The 18986-nt window shown below is 42.2% G+C and overlaps 1 protein-coding gene across 4 annotated transcripts in view; it reads right to left on the reverse strand.

Moving 5' to 3' along the window:
* LOC147892284 (O-fucosyltransferase 38-like) overlaps positions 1-18986 on the reverse strand; it is a 42281-nt gene that overhangs the window by 18717 nt on the left and 4578 nt on the right. For 2 of the 4 annotated variants that reach the window (XM_087387890.1, XM_087387888.1), the window contains exons 3-5: positions 17292-17358; positions 5933-6000; positions 5561-5649 (exon numbers count right to left, since the gene is read on the reverse strand). In XM_087387890.1, the coding sequence (XP_087244016.1) occupies positions 5561-5649; positions 5933-6000; positions 17292-17358 (224 nt within the window). Of the gene's footprint in view, positions 1-5560; positions 5650-5932; positions 6001-6387; positions 6523-17291; positions 17359-18986 lie in introns of those variants that run through there. The other 2 variants (XM_087387889.1, XM_087387892.1) reach the window with 2 other exon arrangements.

Consider the following 18986-nt stretch of genomic DNA (forward strand, 5'->3'; position numbering starts at 1 on the left):
ATACCTATAGACATCCACCACAATGTACAAAACCCTGAGCGCTTGCAGAGTTTAGTTATGATAGTAGTGTATTAGGCGCACTGTCACCGATTTCATAGAATGAACATATCCACCTGATTTATTTATTTGACTGCATGATGATTGCAAGGCTTTTTAAGCATATGATTGCAAATGTTTACACGTTAATTTCGTTGCAATGTGAGATAAGTTCTTCCTTTTAAAGCCTCGATGAGGTCAAAGTGGTAAGCTGTTCTCACTTGTGATACAACCATAGACTCACTTGTGTGTCGTTAAGGCTAAAAACATGCTGTATAATAAAAACCTGGGACATAAAACTGCCATCTCTATTTCCCGGAGCTGCAAACATGGGAGAAAATACTAGGACAGCATTGTGAAGAAACCTACAAACAGCATAAATTGTCCAAGAAAGGCCCAAGAGACTATAAAGCAGATAAGTGCTCTGTGGACCACAGCTGCTACACAATACATGCTGCCAGAAAGTAGAACTCACCCGAAAACGTGTTTGAAGGGATAACAATCCATTAAAATTTATAGCCAAGGTAAAGGGGCAGAGCCTGGTGCCCTTAGGAGCAACAACGGTGTGATGTGCCTCACAATTTCCCATTCCCGCATCAATTTCCACTCCGTCCCCCACACACAATGAGAGCGGTGAGGTACTCTTGACTAACCCCCAACAAGAAGATCAGCACAGTGACCAATGAAGCTTTCTTTGGGCACAGCAGCAAAAAATGGGGTCCCCAAACTAGAGTGGAAGAATGATGCAAACATGGTGATGCCACTCCAGACAAGTAAAACAACAGAAATTCTGATATAGGTCTCCAAGTTCTCCAACAGAATCTTGGCACAAGTGGGGTTACAAGCAACAGGCAAAGCACACGGCACCTCCAACCGAGTTGGGGGACTCTAGGATCTGCCCAGCCAAATCAGTTGAAGCCAACATCTTAGAGCATTTCTATCCCAATGTCATAACCAAGTTGCTGATGCGTTGTTGCTTGGAAATACAAGTGGTTATAAAAGCACCAAATCTGATACTTTCAAGAAGAGCAAGAAAGCCAAGAGTGTTTCAAAGGCTCCATTTAATAAGGGGGGAAAGAGTGAGAGGCCAGGCTCTGCAATTTCTTCAATAATGAAAGTCATATTTCTGCGTACATAGTTTTCGTAAAGGATAATGAGTTTGATAATCCGCAAATTGTTTTATCTAAGCTGGATCAAGAGCAGACAGTTTCCTAGATCAGTTTCGGGACTGTTTTTCTAACTCTTTGCCAAAGGAACTTCCACCCGAGAGGCCTAAGATCATGGCATAGATGTAATACCAAGTCGTAGCCCACCAAATCAGCCACCATACAGGGCTAGTACAGCCCAGTAGCAATAGATAATGAGCCAAGTGAAGGATTTATTAGCTAAGGGGCTGATTCAGCCCAATTCATCTCCTTATTGCTCACCAATTCTATTAGTCCAAAAGGACGGTTCACGGTGTATGTGCATAGATTATCGCACCTTGAACAAAATAACAATTAAAAATAGATTCTCCATTCCAAGAATTGATGTTATCTTGGATCGGTTGGAGGGACCGACTGTTTTCAGCCGCCTAGATTTGAAGAGTGGGTATCACTAGATACACATTCGATTGGACGATGTGTCCAAGACGGCTTTCAAAACCTCCTTTGGATTATATGAGTTCTCAGTGATGCCATTTGGGCTTACAAATGTTCCTTACACCTTTAATCGAATAATGGATAGAATCTTTCGTGAGCATAGATCCTTTGCGGGTACTTTCTTTAATGATATGATTGTATACTCACTGGATGAGGCAGAGCATACGAAGCATTTGGCCATGGTCATTACAAAACTCAAAACCACAGGCTGTTTAATGCTTTTCATGCCTGAGATTCACTTTCTAGGACACATTGCCTCCAAGGATGGAATGCGTATGGTTCCTGCTATGACGGAAGCAATCCGCAATCGGTCACAGCTGAGAAATTTGCATGATCAGAACTTCTTGGGTTTATGCTCATAATACAAACGCTTTATACGTCATTTTGCTAAGATTGCTTCACCTCTCTATGCAATGCATAAGAAGGGAGCATGGGCTGAAAGTCAAATTGCAGCATTTGAAATTCTCAAAGAAAAGCTTACTTCTATCCAGTGTTGATCTTGCTAGATCTCCGAAAATCTTTTCATCTCCAATGTGATGCATGTGGGAAAAACGCCCTTGGAGCAGTTCTTATGCAGGATGGCCAAGTTGTTGCTTGTGAGAGTAGAATCTTGCGAGATGTTGAGAGACATTTAAGGATTTATGAGAAAGAGATATTGGCTGTAATTCATGCTCTTTCTATTTGGAAACACTATCTGATTGGGGTTGAATTCACAATGCAAACAGATCATCAGTCCCTCAGATATTTCCTTACTCAGTCCAACTTGACTAAGAAGCAGATGCATTGGGTTAGCTTTTTATCCATCTTTCATTTTCAGATTGTGCATGTTGAGGGTAAAAAGAATGTTATGGCTAATGCAGTATGAAGGAAACCTCAGGTTTCAGCAGTGTCCATCGATGTTGTAAGAACCTATGACCAGCTGTGTAATGGTAACATGAGCACTACACTCTCAGGGATGGCTTTCTTATGATACATGGTTGCCTTTGTGTCAAAAACAGTTGAGGCCTAAGGTTATAATAGAGAGTCATGCTCCATCGTACAAAGAGCATAGAGGCATAAATGCCATGGTGAAGGTAGTGGAGCACTTTTTCTATCGGCCAGCTTTGAGACGAGAGCATTGCCATGGATTTTATTTTTTATCTTCCTAGGACACCTACGGGCAATGATGGCCTCTGGACTATTATATGCCCGTTTAGCAAGCAGGCACATTTCATTCTGGTGAGGAAGAAAATTACAGCAGATCACATGGAAAGATTGTTTATGCAAGACATCTTTAAATATCATGGGATGCCTCAATCTATCATTGTGACAAAGACCCGCGCATGACGAGTCTATTTTGGAGAAGGCTCTTGAGAATATGGGCATTAGGTTTGGGGCTAGTTTGTGTCATTGTCTTGAGCAGGAGCATTCTAGCTCCCAGTCTACTGGTTGTCTATTTGCTGATGTGAGAGCATTGGTTGGTTAATTGTCTATTACCGCCCTCTTGTTGGCCTCAAGGAAGATTTCAGTTCTAGCTAGAACGTAGCATGAGCTCAGATGGATAGGTGACAAAAAGTCCATAGGGGGGAACAATATACCTTTGTAAGACTAGAATAAGTCTATAATCATACAAATTTAGAATTTTTGTTGTTCTAAAGATCAAAAATCTACAAAGAAAATAAAAGAGAAAATGAAAGAGAAGAAAAAAGAGGTAAACAAAAACTTTTATGAAAAACAAAAGGAAGACATACTTAGCAAGCAAAGCAACACTTATGGATAGGTGACAAAAAGTCCACAGGGGGAACAATGGTAATGTATATAGATGTAGATAATGGATTGTTATCTTGTATGAAGAATTGTTCATCATGGATTTAGTTGTCGAGGTCTTTGATGATCGAGGTCCAAGACGGCTAGAAGGCTCCCATGCACATTCGACGGGTTAATTTGTGAACCATGCTCCTAGGGGTAAGTGCCTTGTGGTTGGTGAATTAATAAAAGACCTAAGGGACTTTAATGATTGAATGCATGGTAAGGGGCTTAAACCTTAGCAAGCGGCTAAATATAGCAATAAGTCTTCTAGAGACATGGGGAATGCACGGTATGGCAGGTGCATGCACTCACGGGTTTTTTTATATACGCCTCATATCCCTTAAGTATATACCTAGAATAATCCACGAACATTCCCAAACTCATCCTCTAAAAACACAACATAGTGCAGTTTCAATCTCACGATAGTCACTCATAAGATTGAAAACCATAAACTCCATCATGCATAGCAAGGACTAACTACTATGACATCCCCACTGACGTCACCAATGCCCAACAGTGGGTGTAGACCATAATATAAAAATATGCTCTCACACATACAAATCCACACACCACACATGCTTGAGCATCCATTTATACAAAGTCTTCGTGTCGTCACTCCAGAGGTGAAGGGCAGACTCAGCCATGACGAAGGCTAGCACTAAAGGAGAAGGCTAATCAAAAAGTAGTCCAAATCTCTTCATTCAAGCTACAACTGCTTGTGAAGTCTAAAGGATTTCATTTTAGTCTCTCCCAAACGAGCATCTAAATCTAGCTGATAGGGCAACGCACCATTTAAGTTAGAAATAATTATTGCAATACCAGTAGGCCGCAACTTGGACGAAAACTTCACAAGGTGAAATTTGCATGTCCGCTAATACGACGGAAGCATATACCTAGATGAATCTAGGAGCATTCCCAAACTCATCCTCTAAAAACACAGCATAGTGCAGTTTCAGTCGCACGATAGTCACTCATAAGATTGAAAACCATAAACTCCATCACGCATAGCAGGGACTAGCTACTATGACATCCCCACTGATGTCATCAACGCCCAACAGTGGGTGTAGACCATAGTATAAAAATATGCTCTCACACATACAAATCCACACACCCACACATACTTGGGCATCCATTTATACAAAGCCTTCGTACAGAGTTTCTGTCGGCACTCCGGAGGTGAAGGGCAGACTCAGTCATGACGAAGGCTAGCACTAAAGGAGAAGGCTAATCAAAAAGTAGTCCAAAATCTCTTCATTCAAGCTACAACTGCTTGTGAAGTCTAAACGATTTCATTTTAGTCTCTCCCAAACGAGCATCTAAATCTAGTTGATGTATATTTTCTGTCCGTCCATTCCACACTTTGGACAATGGAAATTGAGAATACATGAGAATGGAAGAAAGCGATTTGGCTGGGAGGAGATTCTGGATCGGACGCCTGTAGCTTTCTTAGAGCATGAATCAGATTTAGCGTAACTAGATCATAACAGTTGTAGTATCCTGGCATATCTTCCGCATTAGAATGACTTAGCATTCATAGTTGGTGATGCAAGGTCATATGTGTGTGTGTGTGTTTGTGTGTCTGTGTGTGTGTACACACACACATATACATATACATATATAATACATACAAATGTATATCTGGTCCTCTACATGGTGTCTAGTCTAGAGACGCATGCTTAGTGTTTTTTCCAACGAAGTCAAGCAATCAATAATTCCAAGTAGACTAGCTATTCAGCCACCATGTAACTGGTTAGCCAGTTCTAGTTGTTTATCCATCTCTTTTTAAAATTATAGCCAAACTGTCACTCTTCTGCCATAGCATCATACTCAGTCTATTGGTGATAAATCTGCTGCCACTGCATTCCCTGCAAGGTCAACGCCCATTCCTATGGAGTCTATGATTTGAGGTCTGCACAGGATAGGTCAATCTGCTTCCAAGAGGCAGACTTTACAGGAGCAACTGACCAGGCACGCTTTATAAATTCTCTCTCTACAGTAGAAATGTCAAGTGAGCATGTCATGGGCAATGTTAGTGACCCACGAAAGATGATTCAAGTACCAATTGCACTCTTTGAAAAACACAAACTTGTGCTCACCTGGAATCTTGCCAAAAAGATCTCTTATCTAGATCAGGAATGACGAGAGTCGCATTCAGGATACGTGCCACTGCCACCATGTCACATATCTGGAGAGATTGGACATCAAATCACCATCATTCACAGCACCATAGCATACACAAAAGCAAACCCTCAGAAAGAATATAAATAAACATACATGTAAGACAAGGTAAGAAAATAACGATGGATAAACAGTGACTTAAGATGAGGGAAGATAACAAGAACCTTAAGTTTCCAACCATGCAATTGCACACTACAGGATTCACATATAAGAGGCTAAGAGTAAGTACGTTCGGCTAACTTCTAGATGGAAAATTAGACTCCAAAATATCAATTCCTCAACAAACTTACCCCCGCTCTCATTTGATTCAATCCTCCATTAGCATGCACTAGCAAATAACCTCTTGTAAAGTTGAGGCCTACACATCCACTGCAAGGATCAATCATTTATTCCACAGAATAATGAAGAATGTCAAAACACAGTCAAAAGTATCTAGGAAATATCAAGCCATGAAACCAAACTAAAGATATCCTAAACAAACATGAATCGATCTACTTTCATGACTACAAATATATCCATCCTTACAAATGTAAAACTATTAGAAAAGTGGTAAGAAAGAATATAAGAGTAGATGGAAGAAGCAAGACAAAGGGAGAATGCGAAGAGGAATGGGAGAGTAGAAGAAGATTAAGATTAGATAAGAAAAAAATTTGTTAAGCAAAGCAATTCATTTTAACATTTTGGGCGCCTATGACCAAATAACAAGAGACATAATGCTTGGACAACTCCTTTTGACCTTGCTTACCATAAGGATGGAGGAGGGAGATGCCATGCATGACTACCTCATGAGATTGAAGATAGTTAAGGATCAATCGGGAGCACTTGGTCATAAAGTGGACCTGTTTCAACTGCCTATGCTCATGTAGAATATGCTACCGAAAAACTTCAGAACCTTTGTGCTAAGCTTGCACACTTGATTTTGGAGGTTGAGGATCCTCGTAGTATTGTTCATCTCGTACAAGTCCTTCACGATATCCATGCTTCCTGTGAGACATTGCCAACTAAATGTGCAGAATCATTGCGTCTAATGATCATTGACAACGCCTCAGCATTCTGTTCCTCCCACTCTTCCACCTCGTATAGATTTGCATGATCCACTGTGTCAAAGGGTCAGTCTTCAGATCCCCTCCTCTCATTACCTTCCATAATTTTCTTGCCAAATGACTCACAGGTTCACCTTCCAATAGGGTAATTATCCCCATCCAGTTTGCCCGCCTCTCAAACTTTGCTATCAGCACATGTGAAGCCATTGGACTGAAGATCCTCCAATAGACCTAACAACGCAAATACAACTGATGCAAACTCTTTGCAATCCCTGCTCGACCAAGGCACACTTACTGAATCTCGGTCACCTACCTTCTCACAAAGGTACCTATCCTTCAGACATAAGAGTCGATTGGAATTCTGCACCTTCTGAACTGAGGTCTCCTCGTCAGAATTTCAATATACCTTTGAATGCACCTGTGCACAGCAGATAACGTAGACCAACTCTTTCCAATACACTCTCAACAATACCTTGAATATGAACAACATATAACAATGAATTGAAGAAAAAATAAGCAAGTAAGAATAACTTTGTATAACTTTGTATTATCATCCACAGATGTGGGAAAGTAGAGCTCCAAAGAGAACTCAGAACTCCAGCGAAGGGCCGGGCAAAACAACAGCAAGGAAGACTGCATCACAACAGGGATGAAGAGGGGCTAATCATCTTCACTGTCCACTCCTGCACGTCTCTGTGAAGGAGGGTTTCAGTTGGATAGGAACCGTAAGGAACGGCCTCACCTTTTATTAGGGCAAGGCAGCACTAAAACTGGACCACCAGCTGCCCTGATCTGGCCGCGACCAGATCAGCCACTACCCAGCCGACCTGGTCAGCAAGTTGACCTGACCAGCAGGTCTTATTTCGTGGGCTTTTGTGCACTCTGACTGCACCTGTCCAGGCGCCTTTATCTGGAGCAAAAACTGCTCCAGATCTACTCCTATATATGGTTGTAGGCAGCAACCTAGATCTGCTGCTAACAGCCTCAATGTGAGGCCTGTAGCAGTTCTGACCTACTCTGCCTAGCCTGCCCATCCTCTAGATCTACTGCCCCTATGCCCTCCATGTACAGGTGGGCTTAGTGATCTCTAACACCGCTCTCACTGACTCAATGTGGGCCAAGTCCCATACGTCAAATGATATGCCATCTGCTCACCAAAAGAGACTTGGTAAATAAATCGGCAGCTTTTTTTTTCGACGGGCAGTAAGTCATCTCGATCAACTCATCCATGATCAGCTGCCTGATAAAATGGTAGTGAACATCAATGTGTTTCTTTGGGGTTCTTCACGATCACAATCCAACTATGGTTGTCGCACTAGATCTCCACTGCTTCCTCCCGTAGAACCTCCATGTCTTCAAGGATCCATTTGAGCCATAAGGACTCACATGATGCCATGCAGGCCGCCTGGTACAGTTGCCTCTGTAGATGAAAGAGCAGGTGTTGGTTATTTCTTACTAAGCCACGAAATAGGGTTTTGATGAAAATTGGCAAAATAGTCCCATTGAGCATGCAATGTTGGGACTAGTGTTTGTGAGGTAGAGTCAGATCCCAAAAAGTTGTTGATACTTGGTCGAATCCACCAGCTCAAAGTATTGTCTTTGCTTTGTTCTCCACTTCCATGGGCGTTATTCTCCTTGCACTCTTCTATTGGAGCTGCTTTAGAATTTCCTAGCAGTACTTTTCCTTAGATATGAAAGTCTTCTCCTATTCGTGCCATATCTCATCCCCAAAAAACAATGCAACAGACCAAGATTAGTCACTCAAACTCTTCATACAAAGTGGAGTGTCTTACCTTCCTTATCTTGGGCGCTGTTCTCCTTGCACTCTTCTATTGGAGCCGCTTTAGAATTTCCTAGCAGTACTTTTCCTTAGAGATAAAAGTCTTCTCCTATTCCTGCCATATCTAATCCCCAAAAAACAATGCAACAGACCAAGATAAGTCACTCAAACTCTTCATACAAAGTGGAGTGTCTTACCTTCCTTATCTTCTTGTTGAGATTTCCCTTGTCAAGATCATCCACATAGAGAATCGCCATTATCCTCCTACACCATCTGAACGAAGGTACAGGTTTGCATTGGACAAACATGAGAAAGACCAATCTCTGACGAGTATGCTAGGGGAGCCTATTTAAGCCCAAAAGAGTGCCTCCTTAAGTCTGCACACCATAGTCCTCTTGGTTTGAAAGCCCTATGGCTGCTCCACATGGATTTCTCTTCCACATCTCCATTGAAAAAAGTAGACTTTACATCCATCTGGTAAATAGGCCACTTATATTGGGCAGCTACTAAGATCAATGTCCGAATTGTTTCCATCCAAGCCATTGGTGCAAAGGTCTCATCATAATTTAGGCCCTCAACCGGTGAGTAATCACTGGCCACCAACCTTGTCGAATGTACTGCCTAACTTGTACGTGGCTTTGTAGACTGACTGGTTCCAATCACCTTCCGCTTGACTGGTATTTGTACAAAATCCCACATGATGTTGTTCTCAATGGCATCCATCTCAATCTTCGTTACGTCTTGCAACTCAAGGATGTCCTTTGCCTCTTCAAAATTCCTTGGCTCATCAATCTTCTTCAGTTGAGCCATTAGTGAGTATATACCTAGATGAATCCAGGAACATTCCCAAACTCATCCTCTAAAAACACAACATAGTGCAGTTTCAATCTCACGATAGTCACTCATAAGATTGAAAACCATAAACTCCATCACGCATAGCAAGGACTAGCTACTATGACATCCCCATTGACGTCATCAGCGCCCAACAGTGGGTGTAGACCATAGTATAAAAGTATGCTCTCACACATACAAATCCACACACCCACACATACTTGAGCATCCATTTATACAAAGTCTTCGTACTAAGTTTCTGTCGGCACTCCAGAGGTGAAGGGCAAACTCAACCATGACGAAGGCTAGCACTAAAGGAGCCATTAGTGAGTAGTTCATTGTTCGAGCTTTATGGGTCCTTTGAAATCTTCTCTCTCCATCTGAACTCGCTTCAAGTATATTGGCTACCCTTGGGTCTTTCGTGGTCCTCATGTACCACCAAGGTAATCTTTTCTCCTTCATAGAAGCTTTCTTCGTTCGCGGCTCTTCATCTGTTTCTTCCGAATCTCATTCTGAGCTCACTGAGTTTGTTTTTGCTCCTTTGCTTTAAGATTGAACACCGTCAAGAGCAATGCACGTGCACAAGCTGTTTCATTGTCTAGATAGGGCTCAGTCTCTTGAAATACTACATCCCTAATGACCCAAAGCCTTATAAATACTTACAAATGTCCAAAATACACCAAGATTAGGAATGCTCTGACCTTTGCCTAAACATTTAAAGCCAGGATTTTCTTGCTTGGCCTTTCCAAAAGAGGATATCCTTGTGTTTGAGGTTTCTTGGGCAAACCTTGTCCTTAAATTGCCCCTGCTTTTCAAATTGGGAAATTTATTGAATCTTTAAACAAAACCAGTTTGTCCCGTAGTTCCAACTCTAGATTTTCACATGGTATCGTCATATATCTGGGCATGAGCATAGTTCATGGCTTCTTCAAAGGTTTTGGGAGAATTTATTCTCACCACAACCTTATTGTTGTCTTTTAAAGCCCTCAGAAAATCTCGTATCTTCTGAATTCATCGATTCCCTTCTCCTCCCTATAATTTGCTGTACTGGACTAAAGTTTTTTTTTAATCCTACAATTATTCCACGCTTCCCACGCTCATTTTTACGTAAAAAGAAAGCTTGCTCGAATTCAGCCTCATATTTTGGAATCCTATCGGTGTCCTGAGATTGAGAGCACCCTCTACATCAAGCAGGATGGGGGGGATATTCTGGTCATCATTCTTTATGTAGATGACATGCTGCTCACCAGATCAAATAAGGAAGTAATTGCAGATTTCAAGGCCCAATTGAAAGCTACATTTGATATGTCAGACTTGGGCTTGTTACATTTCTTTTTGGGGATCCAATTTATTCAAGAGAAACGTGGCATTGTTATGTCTCAGTCCAAGTATGTTCAAAAGCTCTTGGACAGATTCAACATGCATGATTGCAAGCCTATGTCCACTCCCATGGAGCCGGGGCTGAAGCTTACAATGCATGATGCGGGTGAATCAATTGATGTCACGCTCTATAGTCAGGCTGTTGGATACCTCATTTATCTCTGCAATACACGACCTGATATTCAATTTTCAGTTTCTCAGGTGAGCAGGTATATGCATAGCCCAAAGATTATGCATTGGTAGGCTGTAAAACGCATCTTTCATTACTTGCAAGGTATAAAGTCTTTTGGCTTGATGTTTCCCAGGGGGGGTGACTTGCAGATGTATGCTTACAGTGACTCAAATTGGGCTGGAGACTATGATACTAGGCAGTCCACCAGTGGGAATTGTTTCTTTCTAGGACATGCTTGCATTTCTTGGTTGAGCAAGAAACAATCTACTGTGGCTACCTCCTCATGTGAAGCTGAGTACAAGGCAGCTTTCACAGTGACAGTTGAATGTGTTTGGCTGCGTCATTTGTTTGCCGATCTTCATCTTTCATTAGAGGGTCCTTCTCCGATTCGCACTGATAGTTAGAGTGCTATAGCAGTGGCAAAGAATCCTGTGTTTCATGCTCGCACAAAGCACATTGAGGTTCACTATCACTATGTCAGAGAGAAGTTGCATGCAGGAGAGATCAGTATGATCTATGTGTCAACACATGACAATGTTGTAGACATCTTCACCAAAGCACTTCCACGTGAAAAGTTTGAGGCATTTCGCAGTGCCCTGAACTTATCTCCTTTTGGTGATTGATCATTTCCTTGTACATGACATTGGCACTGCAGGGGGGTGTTAGAATTATTATTATAATTTAGCAGTGACCAATGTAATGTAATAAGTAGGTTAGGGGCACTTTTCCCTCCTTTAGAGGTTTTCCCCCCTAACCATAGTTAGTTCACTAACTACGGTTAGTGAAGGATAAGGTTTTGTCACTTAGACAAAACCTATCTCAGACTCTCCGAAGTTAGGGATAGTGAATGAGAGAAAACTAGGGGAGGAGGAAGGGAGAGCAGGGGCTGAAGAGGTTGTAGCAGTCAACATCTCTGCTGTTATACCACATAGCAAAGTCAACCAAACTCAAATTCCTTCTCGCAAGGGTACAATCCTCCAGTCATGGAAGTCAATTCCCAAGAGCTTCTGAATCAAGGTCGTCCTTCAGCAAGGTCCCCACCTTCAGGCTCCCACACTTATAAGCCTCCTACTTGGGCTCTAATACCATGTTAGAAATTACCCAACAGAGGGTACGCACAGCGGAAGACTGATAGTATTGCCCAGGAGCTCACACAATGTGCGTGTGTGGGGTGTGGAATCACAAACTTCTTAACTAATGTGCAAAAATGTGCAAGCCAGTAAATAGGCAATGCTCAGAGACAAATATAGAAGCAACTCTTTATATTTCCGTCCGTCCACAAAGTAGGACAGAATACAATACCAACAGGTTCTCCTACTAGATGCCAACCACTTCTAGATCTCCTAGATCTCTGAGCCCGCGTGCTCCACCTTGAGCATATGTACACTCTCTGTCTAGATCCCTTCCACCTTGCTGTCCGGAAGCCAGCCTAGGTGGGCAGCACCTCTAGCTTAGTCTGCAGCTTGTTCTGGGTCACCTTCACATCCTGAATGTAGGCCCAAGGTAGGTCCTGCTGCTGCTCCTATCTGCTGGTTGAGGGCTGCTCCAAGTGATATTGAATGAGGTCAAATGCCTCCTCTTTTATAGGCCCAAGGGGCCCTGAAATGGACCGACCTGGTAGGGCCGACCCCTAGGTCTGTTTGGGCCGACCAGACTGGCCAACCTGGTCTGTCACAAACTGACTTGGTTGGCTGGTCCAACCAGCTCTATAAAAGGGCCTTTGGCAGCCCCTTTTGGGCTGCTGCCTTTGCCCCTTCCTGCACCTATTGCAGGCCTGTTTGCAGGCCTTATACCTGCCCATTTATTGCGCCAAGCAGGCCGCCATGGCCAGAGGCTGTTCCGTCCTGTCAGACCTGATGCAGGCCCCGAGCCTGCCCATATCCTCTGCTAGACAGTTTGCCACGTGGCTGCCTCCAGCCTGCTCATCTGCTGCCTCTTTTGCAGGTCCATGCCCTGCCAATTGCCTTGAAAGCTGCCCACATGGCAGCTCATGTGCTGCCCATGTGGCAGCCCTAATATCTCCAGGTCTACCTCCCCCATGCTCCCCTCATATGGGGGCTTACAGATGGGGAGGCGACGATTCCAACAGGCAGACCCCCATCTGCTTATTCAATTAACATACATCCGGATGGATCTAATGGGCATATCCCTTTCCCTTTTATCTAATACAACTCAGGCATTCAAAGTAGATTCGGCCCCCAACAAGACAAGAAAGTGTGATTTTTATCTATCAATCTCAGCAAGGCCACTTTTCAAACTCTCAGTTATCCTTTTAGCCCCTATTTTTCCCCAAAACACTGTTTCCCCATACAAAAACAGCACTGAGACGTTTCTGAAGGGGACGTGAAATGTTTCTTAAGGGGGGAAACGTGCCCTTTAGGACTGGTTGCTCTTAACATATTTGCCGCTGCCTCCATTTCACCGTTTCCAGCTTGTTGGAGCTTGTCTCAGCCCTCCTTACACTCCTTCAACTCTTCAGCCCTCCTTCAACCCATCCACTTCTTCAGCCTACTCTGGGCTTGCCACATTTTGTTTAAGTGCAGGTCGCATTTCAAGGAGTCTTTGAAGCATCGAAAAATTATAGGTAAGCCTTGTCTCTGTACACTTCAAAAGCTCCTTTCTTGCAAACTTGCGGTAAAGAAAGAGAAAAATGATGGCGTGTGATAAACTCAACCAACCACTCTTCCACTTTCAATAACATTCTTTACTCAAAGGCAATTTGCCAAGGTCTTTCAGCACATTATTTAAACTATGTGCAACACAAGAACTCCATCCATGCTAACCCATATTCCTTGCTATGCCTCTTTGCCCATGCCTCTCAACACTACCTCCTAATCCAAGAATCTAACTCCTACCATCTAGTAACCTGACTTTTCTTGACCGCTTGAAAACCCTTCCCTTCAGGACTATCAAGTCACAAATTCCATTTTTCCTGCTCTTCCTCCACTTTCCATCAACGTCCCTACTTCCCCCTTCTCTACTTCACTCCTTGCTTCCATCTCATGTTTGTCCACTATAACCTCTGGTAAGAAGTTGAATTCTTGGAGAGCGTTAGAGGGTAGAAGAAAGTTCTTAAAAGTAGGAAGACGCCAACCTTTTTCCAGATGTCAATGCATACACAATGCTAAGTTGTCTCTTTTAAGTGAGTGCCTATGACTATGAAGGGAGTACTAGGTTAACCCATGAGGTGGTACGACAACAGAGTGTGAGCCTGCACAACCAACCACCAAATGCCCCCCCTTCATGTGATTCCTTCCCGTGTTAGCTCAGTGTACTCACTTGAACCTAGCTAGCTCAGTGTTAAGATAGAAAGAGAAGAGAGTTCATATTAACCAACGATGAAGAAAAATACTTTGGGAGTCATGGGATAATACAGCCCCAAGACCACATATTCCTCAGATCTCACTTGAATTTCCAATGGAGGGTGCCATCAATGATTCCATAAATGAGCATCATGAAATGGATAATCCAAATCCAAATCAAACACCCACACAAGAGTTGGATAAGGATACAAACACGATTCCCATGCCTGGTAATCCCATTGGTGATTTTTGGCAGCAATTCACAGATATGCACTCAAGAGGAGGACAGGATCTTCCAAGATTTCCATGCACATTTGCCAAACATAAACCACTCTAGACATAAGCAAAAAATTGGAGCCATAGTATCCCTGGCGTAGATCAAAACTGCTCAAAGAAAAGTACCTCCTTGAGTATTTACAATCTCCTTCTTCCTTTTGAACACATCGTACATTTGATGCCGTACCCCATCACTATGGGTGGGATGCCAATCAACATGATCTAGACAAGGAAGATGCTCCTCAAAATTGGCCCTTAATCAATAGAAATTCCAAGGTCAAATGGACAAGCCAAGAAACACTCATCAAAGCCTTGGACAAACATGCATTACAGATGTGAGGTAGTTATGACAAAACACTCAAAGAGAGCATTGGTCACCTCTAGAACAACATGCTGTATTGAAGAGTTGAAGGAATCTAGTAGGATCCCTTGTCCATTGTACTTTGGCATTTCTAATTTACCAAAGTGTCTTGTTCCATTGCTATTGTTGTTGTTGTTGTTGTTGCATCATTGATTGAAGAAATCTTTGAAATATAGAGCATCATTTTCTATTCTTCTTCAAACCTTTGAATATGAGGATACCTTTGCTCCAATAATGCACCTGTAGCCTTCTTGTATTTTCACATTTGAAATAAGCTGCACAACATTGGATGGGTCCACGTATTCCATTGCATCTGCCCATGTTTGCATCAAAACATCCGCTATTTTTTCTTGTACTCCACAGTCTATGGAGTGTATGTAGAGGGCAGATCCTCTACAATACACCAAAATGCCCTCAAGTGAGTGACTTTGTACATCACTCCAACCATCTGCACTAAAGAGGCTCCATACTTAACGCCATTTCTCCTTCACAGGTTGAATGGCTTCATTAACTGCCTTCATCTCATCTCTTCTCGATCCACACCACCTGCACATAAACTAATGAGCGCCTTCTTTCTTGGTGCTGTACGTACCCTGCAAATCCACTTGACTCCACCAATAATCTGGGTGGGTGAACTCTCTCTCAAGCTCAGACTCGGAGATTCTAGTTCCTGAATGCACACATAGAAAGAGAGGGTTGAAAGTTGAAAGAGGGCTGAAAGAGGGGGAATGAAGGATGGCTGAACTTTGAAGAAGGTCTGAAGGAGAGATTAAAGGAGTAGAGGCTGAAGGAGGGCTGAAGGAGGAAATGCCTCCTTTCTTTCTGATTATGTTTCATATTGTAATCCCCTCTCCCTTAATGCCGAGAAGTTGGGCCTTCACCCTATCAGGGGCCCCACCTCTTCTCAATCCACACCACCTAGACATAAACTTGTGAGCGCCTTCTTTCTTGGTGCTGTACGTGCCCTGCAAATCAACTTGACTCCACCAAAAATCTAGTTGGGCGAATTCTCCCTCGCGCTCAGACTCGGAGATTCTAATTGCTGAAGCCATGGCCACACGTAGAAAAGAGAGGGTTGAAACTTGAAAGAGGGCTGAAAGAGGGGGATGAAAGATAGCTGAACTTTGAAGAAGGGCTGAAGGAGAGATTCAAGGAGTGGGGGATGCATGCCCCGCTTCTAAGTAGGCCCTTGGGATAGTGTGCTATGACTTGTATATAGTCAGCAATGATTTTTGGGCTGAAGCATCACACGTTGTTGCTTTTGTGTGAGCTGATTATGAAGTTGCTGACAAAGGTTGATAGAGATATACTTATTGGAAAGGTATATGAGAGGATGGATCACATGATTGAAAATCTTAAGAGTGTTTAGAGAAAGATCCCCAAAGGTTGAGAGAGTTAGCCATGAGCACGTGGAACCGATATTACTCTCCCATTCATGCTCCTGTCTTTGTGTTGGACCGGGAGTTTCAACACAAGGCAAATGCACAGCAGAGTGATGCAAGAAAGGCAGAGGTGGTCTATGATTGGAACATCACTCTTCAAAAGATGGTGCCAACGCCGGATGCTTGACAAACGGTTAACGACCAGCTTGACAATTATCTCAAGGAGGAGGGCATATTTGGATGGCCAATGCACAGCATGATTCGTTATACATTACAAATGCTATGCATACATTTGAAATTTATGAGCTTTGCAATTTCAGATTTTGAGCTGGGGCTGTTACATGGCGAGAAGATTATGGAGCTGATTCCCCTGCGCTGCAATTGCTTGCCATTTGGATTCTTAGCCAGCATTGTAGCTCCGTGCTTGTAAAGCAGCTTTGCTCATATTCATAAAAGAAAAGGAGCAGTCTCAAACCACAAAGGCCAACGATCTTGTCTTTGTTAATGCAAACTTGTGTTTGTTTAACAAGATGAGACAAGAGTACATACATAACAAATTTATTGGTTTTCATAAGCCTGATGACGCCCTGATGATAAGGGGGAGAAGGCGGCAGCAGCGGAGGAGGAGGAAGAGGAGGTGGAGGTTGAGCCAGAGCCTGGAGGACAAGGATCCCATGGATGAGCCAAATATTGGACTCTATTCATATTATCATTAATGTAGCCCTAAGGCTTTTTGGGTTTTGTACTTTTGTCAGAAAATATAATACGTGATATATATTATATTGCCATAGGGCTTCAACTTTTTTCATTGATTTCAGACTTACAGCTAAGTGAATCTTCAATCATTTTAACTTTGTATTATGTACTATGCACTATGTTTAAATTAAAGGTAGGCTATAGGCTGTAGCATTCTAAATGTGAACCTCATTGTACTAAATTTAATCTCAATTCAAAACTCCCTTTTCTAAACCCCGTTGCTGATGTGGCGTTTTCCTGTTTCGGCACACCCGAGACATTTCCGTTTCCATTTTTGTTTCCCTGTTTTCCGTTTTTGTTTCCCCTAACTATGTTTCCAGTAGTAGAGATGCACCACTGCGAGGAAGAGAGAGAGAGAGAGCTTACCCTTGTAAGATTTCCTTGGAAGGACACACGGTTCAAATCCTCGATTTGGTGGACGCTTCCAAAGCTTCTTCAATCCCCGCCATTCATCAAATAATCCAACTGTCAAGTCTATGCCGACATACGAATGTATAAACTCTGAGATGCAGGCTAATACACAAGAGTCGAACTTTCAAGACAGTTTCATCCAGAATTTCATCCAGACAATTTCACAGAATCTTACGTTGTCTTGCTGAATTCTACATATATCTTCACAAGGCTAGAATATATGCAATCTTACAAATTCAAATTTTTTTATAGAACAAGGGAAAGAACAAAGGAAAGAAAGGAGTTTGTAAGCAAACTTTAGACAAAATTATGAGTAAATGAGATTTGGAAAAGAGAAAACAAAACAGACAATATAAAAGCTTTAGACTCCCCGTTTCATCAACCCCCCAAAAAAAGTAGCTAAGACCCAAATTTGCAAAGTTTGATGTCAAGATTGAAGTAGATTAGGAAATGCCATCTTGTTGAGCATCGTAGAAGCACTGTACTAAGGCCACAAATGACTAATCTTCCCAAAAGTAACAACTAAACTTCCAAAAATAATGTATATCACTCTAATATGGATATACTAGGGATTAAAAATAGCACGCTTGCATAGGATCAAATCTTTGCATTCAGATTAAATGGACAAGTGAAATATTACCCCAACTGCCTTGTTTAAAAGGTATCTACTGAGTAGTCTCAGACACTGCTGCCCTATACTAATTCATTTTTGTATTAAAACATCCCGTCCCCATTTAATTCCATCCCTGTCAATTTCCCAGCTTTAATATCCTCAAAAAAATCCTTGACCAAAATATATCATCTCTAGCTCCTTGGTAGTCCACTTTAAAGGTTATTGATCATTAATCGCCTTCAATTTTTTGCAGTCTTAAATTTACAGGATCTCCTACCCACAAATAATTTCACTTGATCAAGTATCTAGATCAATGAACCAGTTCTCACAGAAACCAAGTATCTAGATCAATGAACCAGTTCTCACAGAAACCAAAACAATGATGTCACATCTAGTGCCATTGGCACCTCTCACAACCATACCATCATTCATGGTTGTCTACAGAGTGCAAATGTCATGTTCAACAATGGCATGGAACATTGGGTGCATTCTTCAGCCTGATGGCAATTCTAACCAATGGGCTACATCATCGGTTTCTCAAGCATAAGAAATGTGAAGGCACCTCATGGAATTCAACCATACCATCAATTATAAATATCTGCAGAGTACATACGTTGCGTTATACCACAAGCTCTTCAGCAGCACAAATCGGGCTACCTCGCTGATTTTTTGAAGCATCAAAGGAAGCCTGCCCTACCAAGGTAGTAGCTTCATATAGCAGGGAAACAAAGTCTAATCTCTCAAGCTAAACCTAGTTTTTTCACAGCTTACAGAAGCAACACACTTTGCACATTTTGAAGAACGTTTTGGCATCATGTATACAATCATCATCCACATGAATCGGAAGTTCATACTTCATAATAGAATACGCTGTGTAAGAATGCTTGTTGAAACTCTAACAATAATAACTTAAAATATAGCATTTGTTCTACTCGATGAACACTTTCAATCTATCCATTGGACCTCGGCCAACTATACTCGTCACTAGGCATACTCAAAGTATACCTAGATGAATTCCCAAACTCATCCTCTAAAAA

The sequence above is a fragment of the Dipteris shenzhenensis genome, chromosome 17 (assembly GCF_047967505.1).
Source record: "Dipteris shenzhenensis isolate YYH24624 ecotype China chromosome 17, Dip_SZ_1.0, whole genome shotgun sequence".
Classification (NCBI taxonomy): domain Eukaryota; kingdom Viridiplantae; phylum Streptophyta; class Polypodiopsida; order Gleicheniales; family Dipteridaceae; genus Dipteris; species Dipteris shenzhenensis.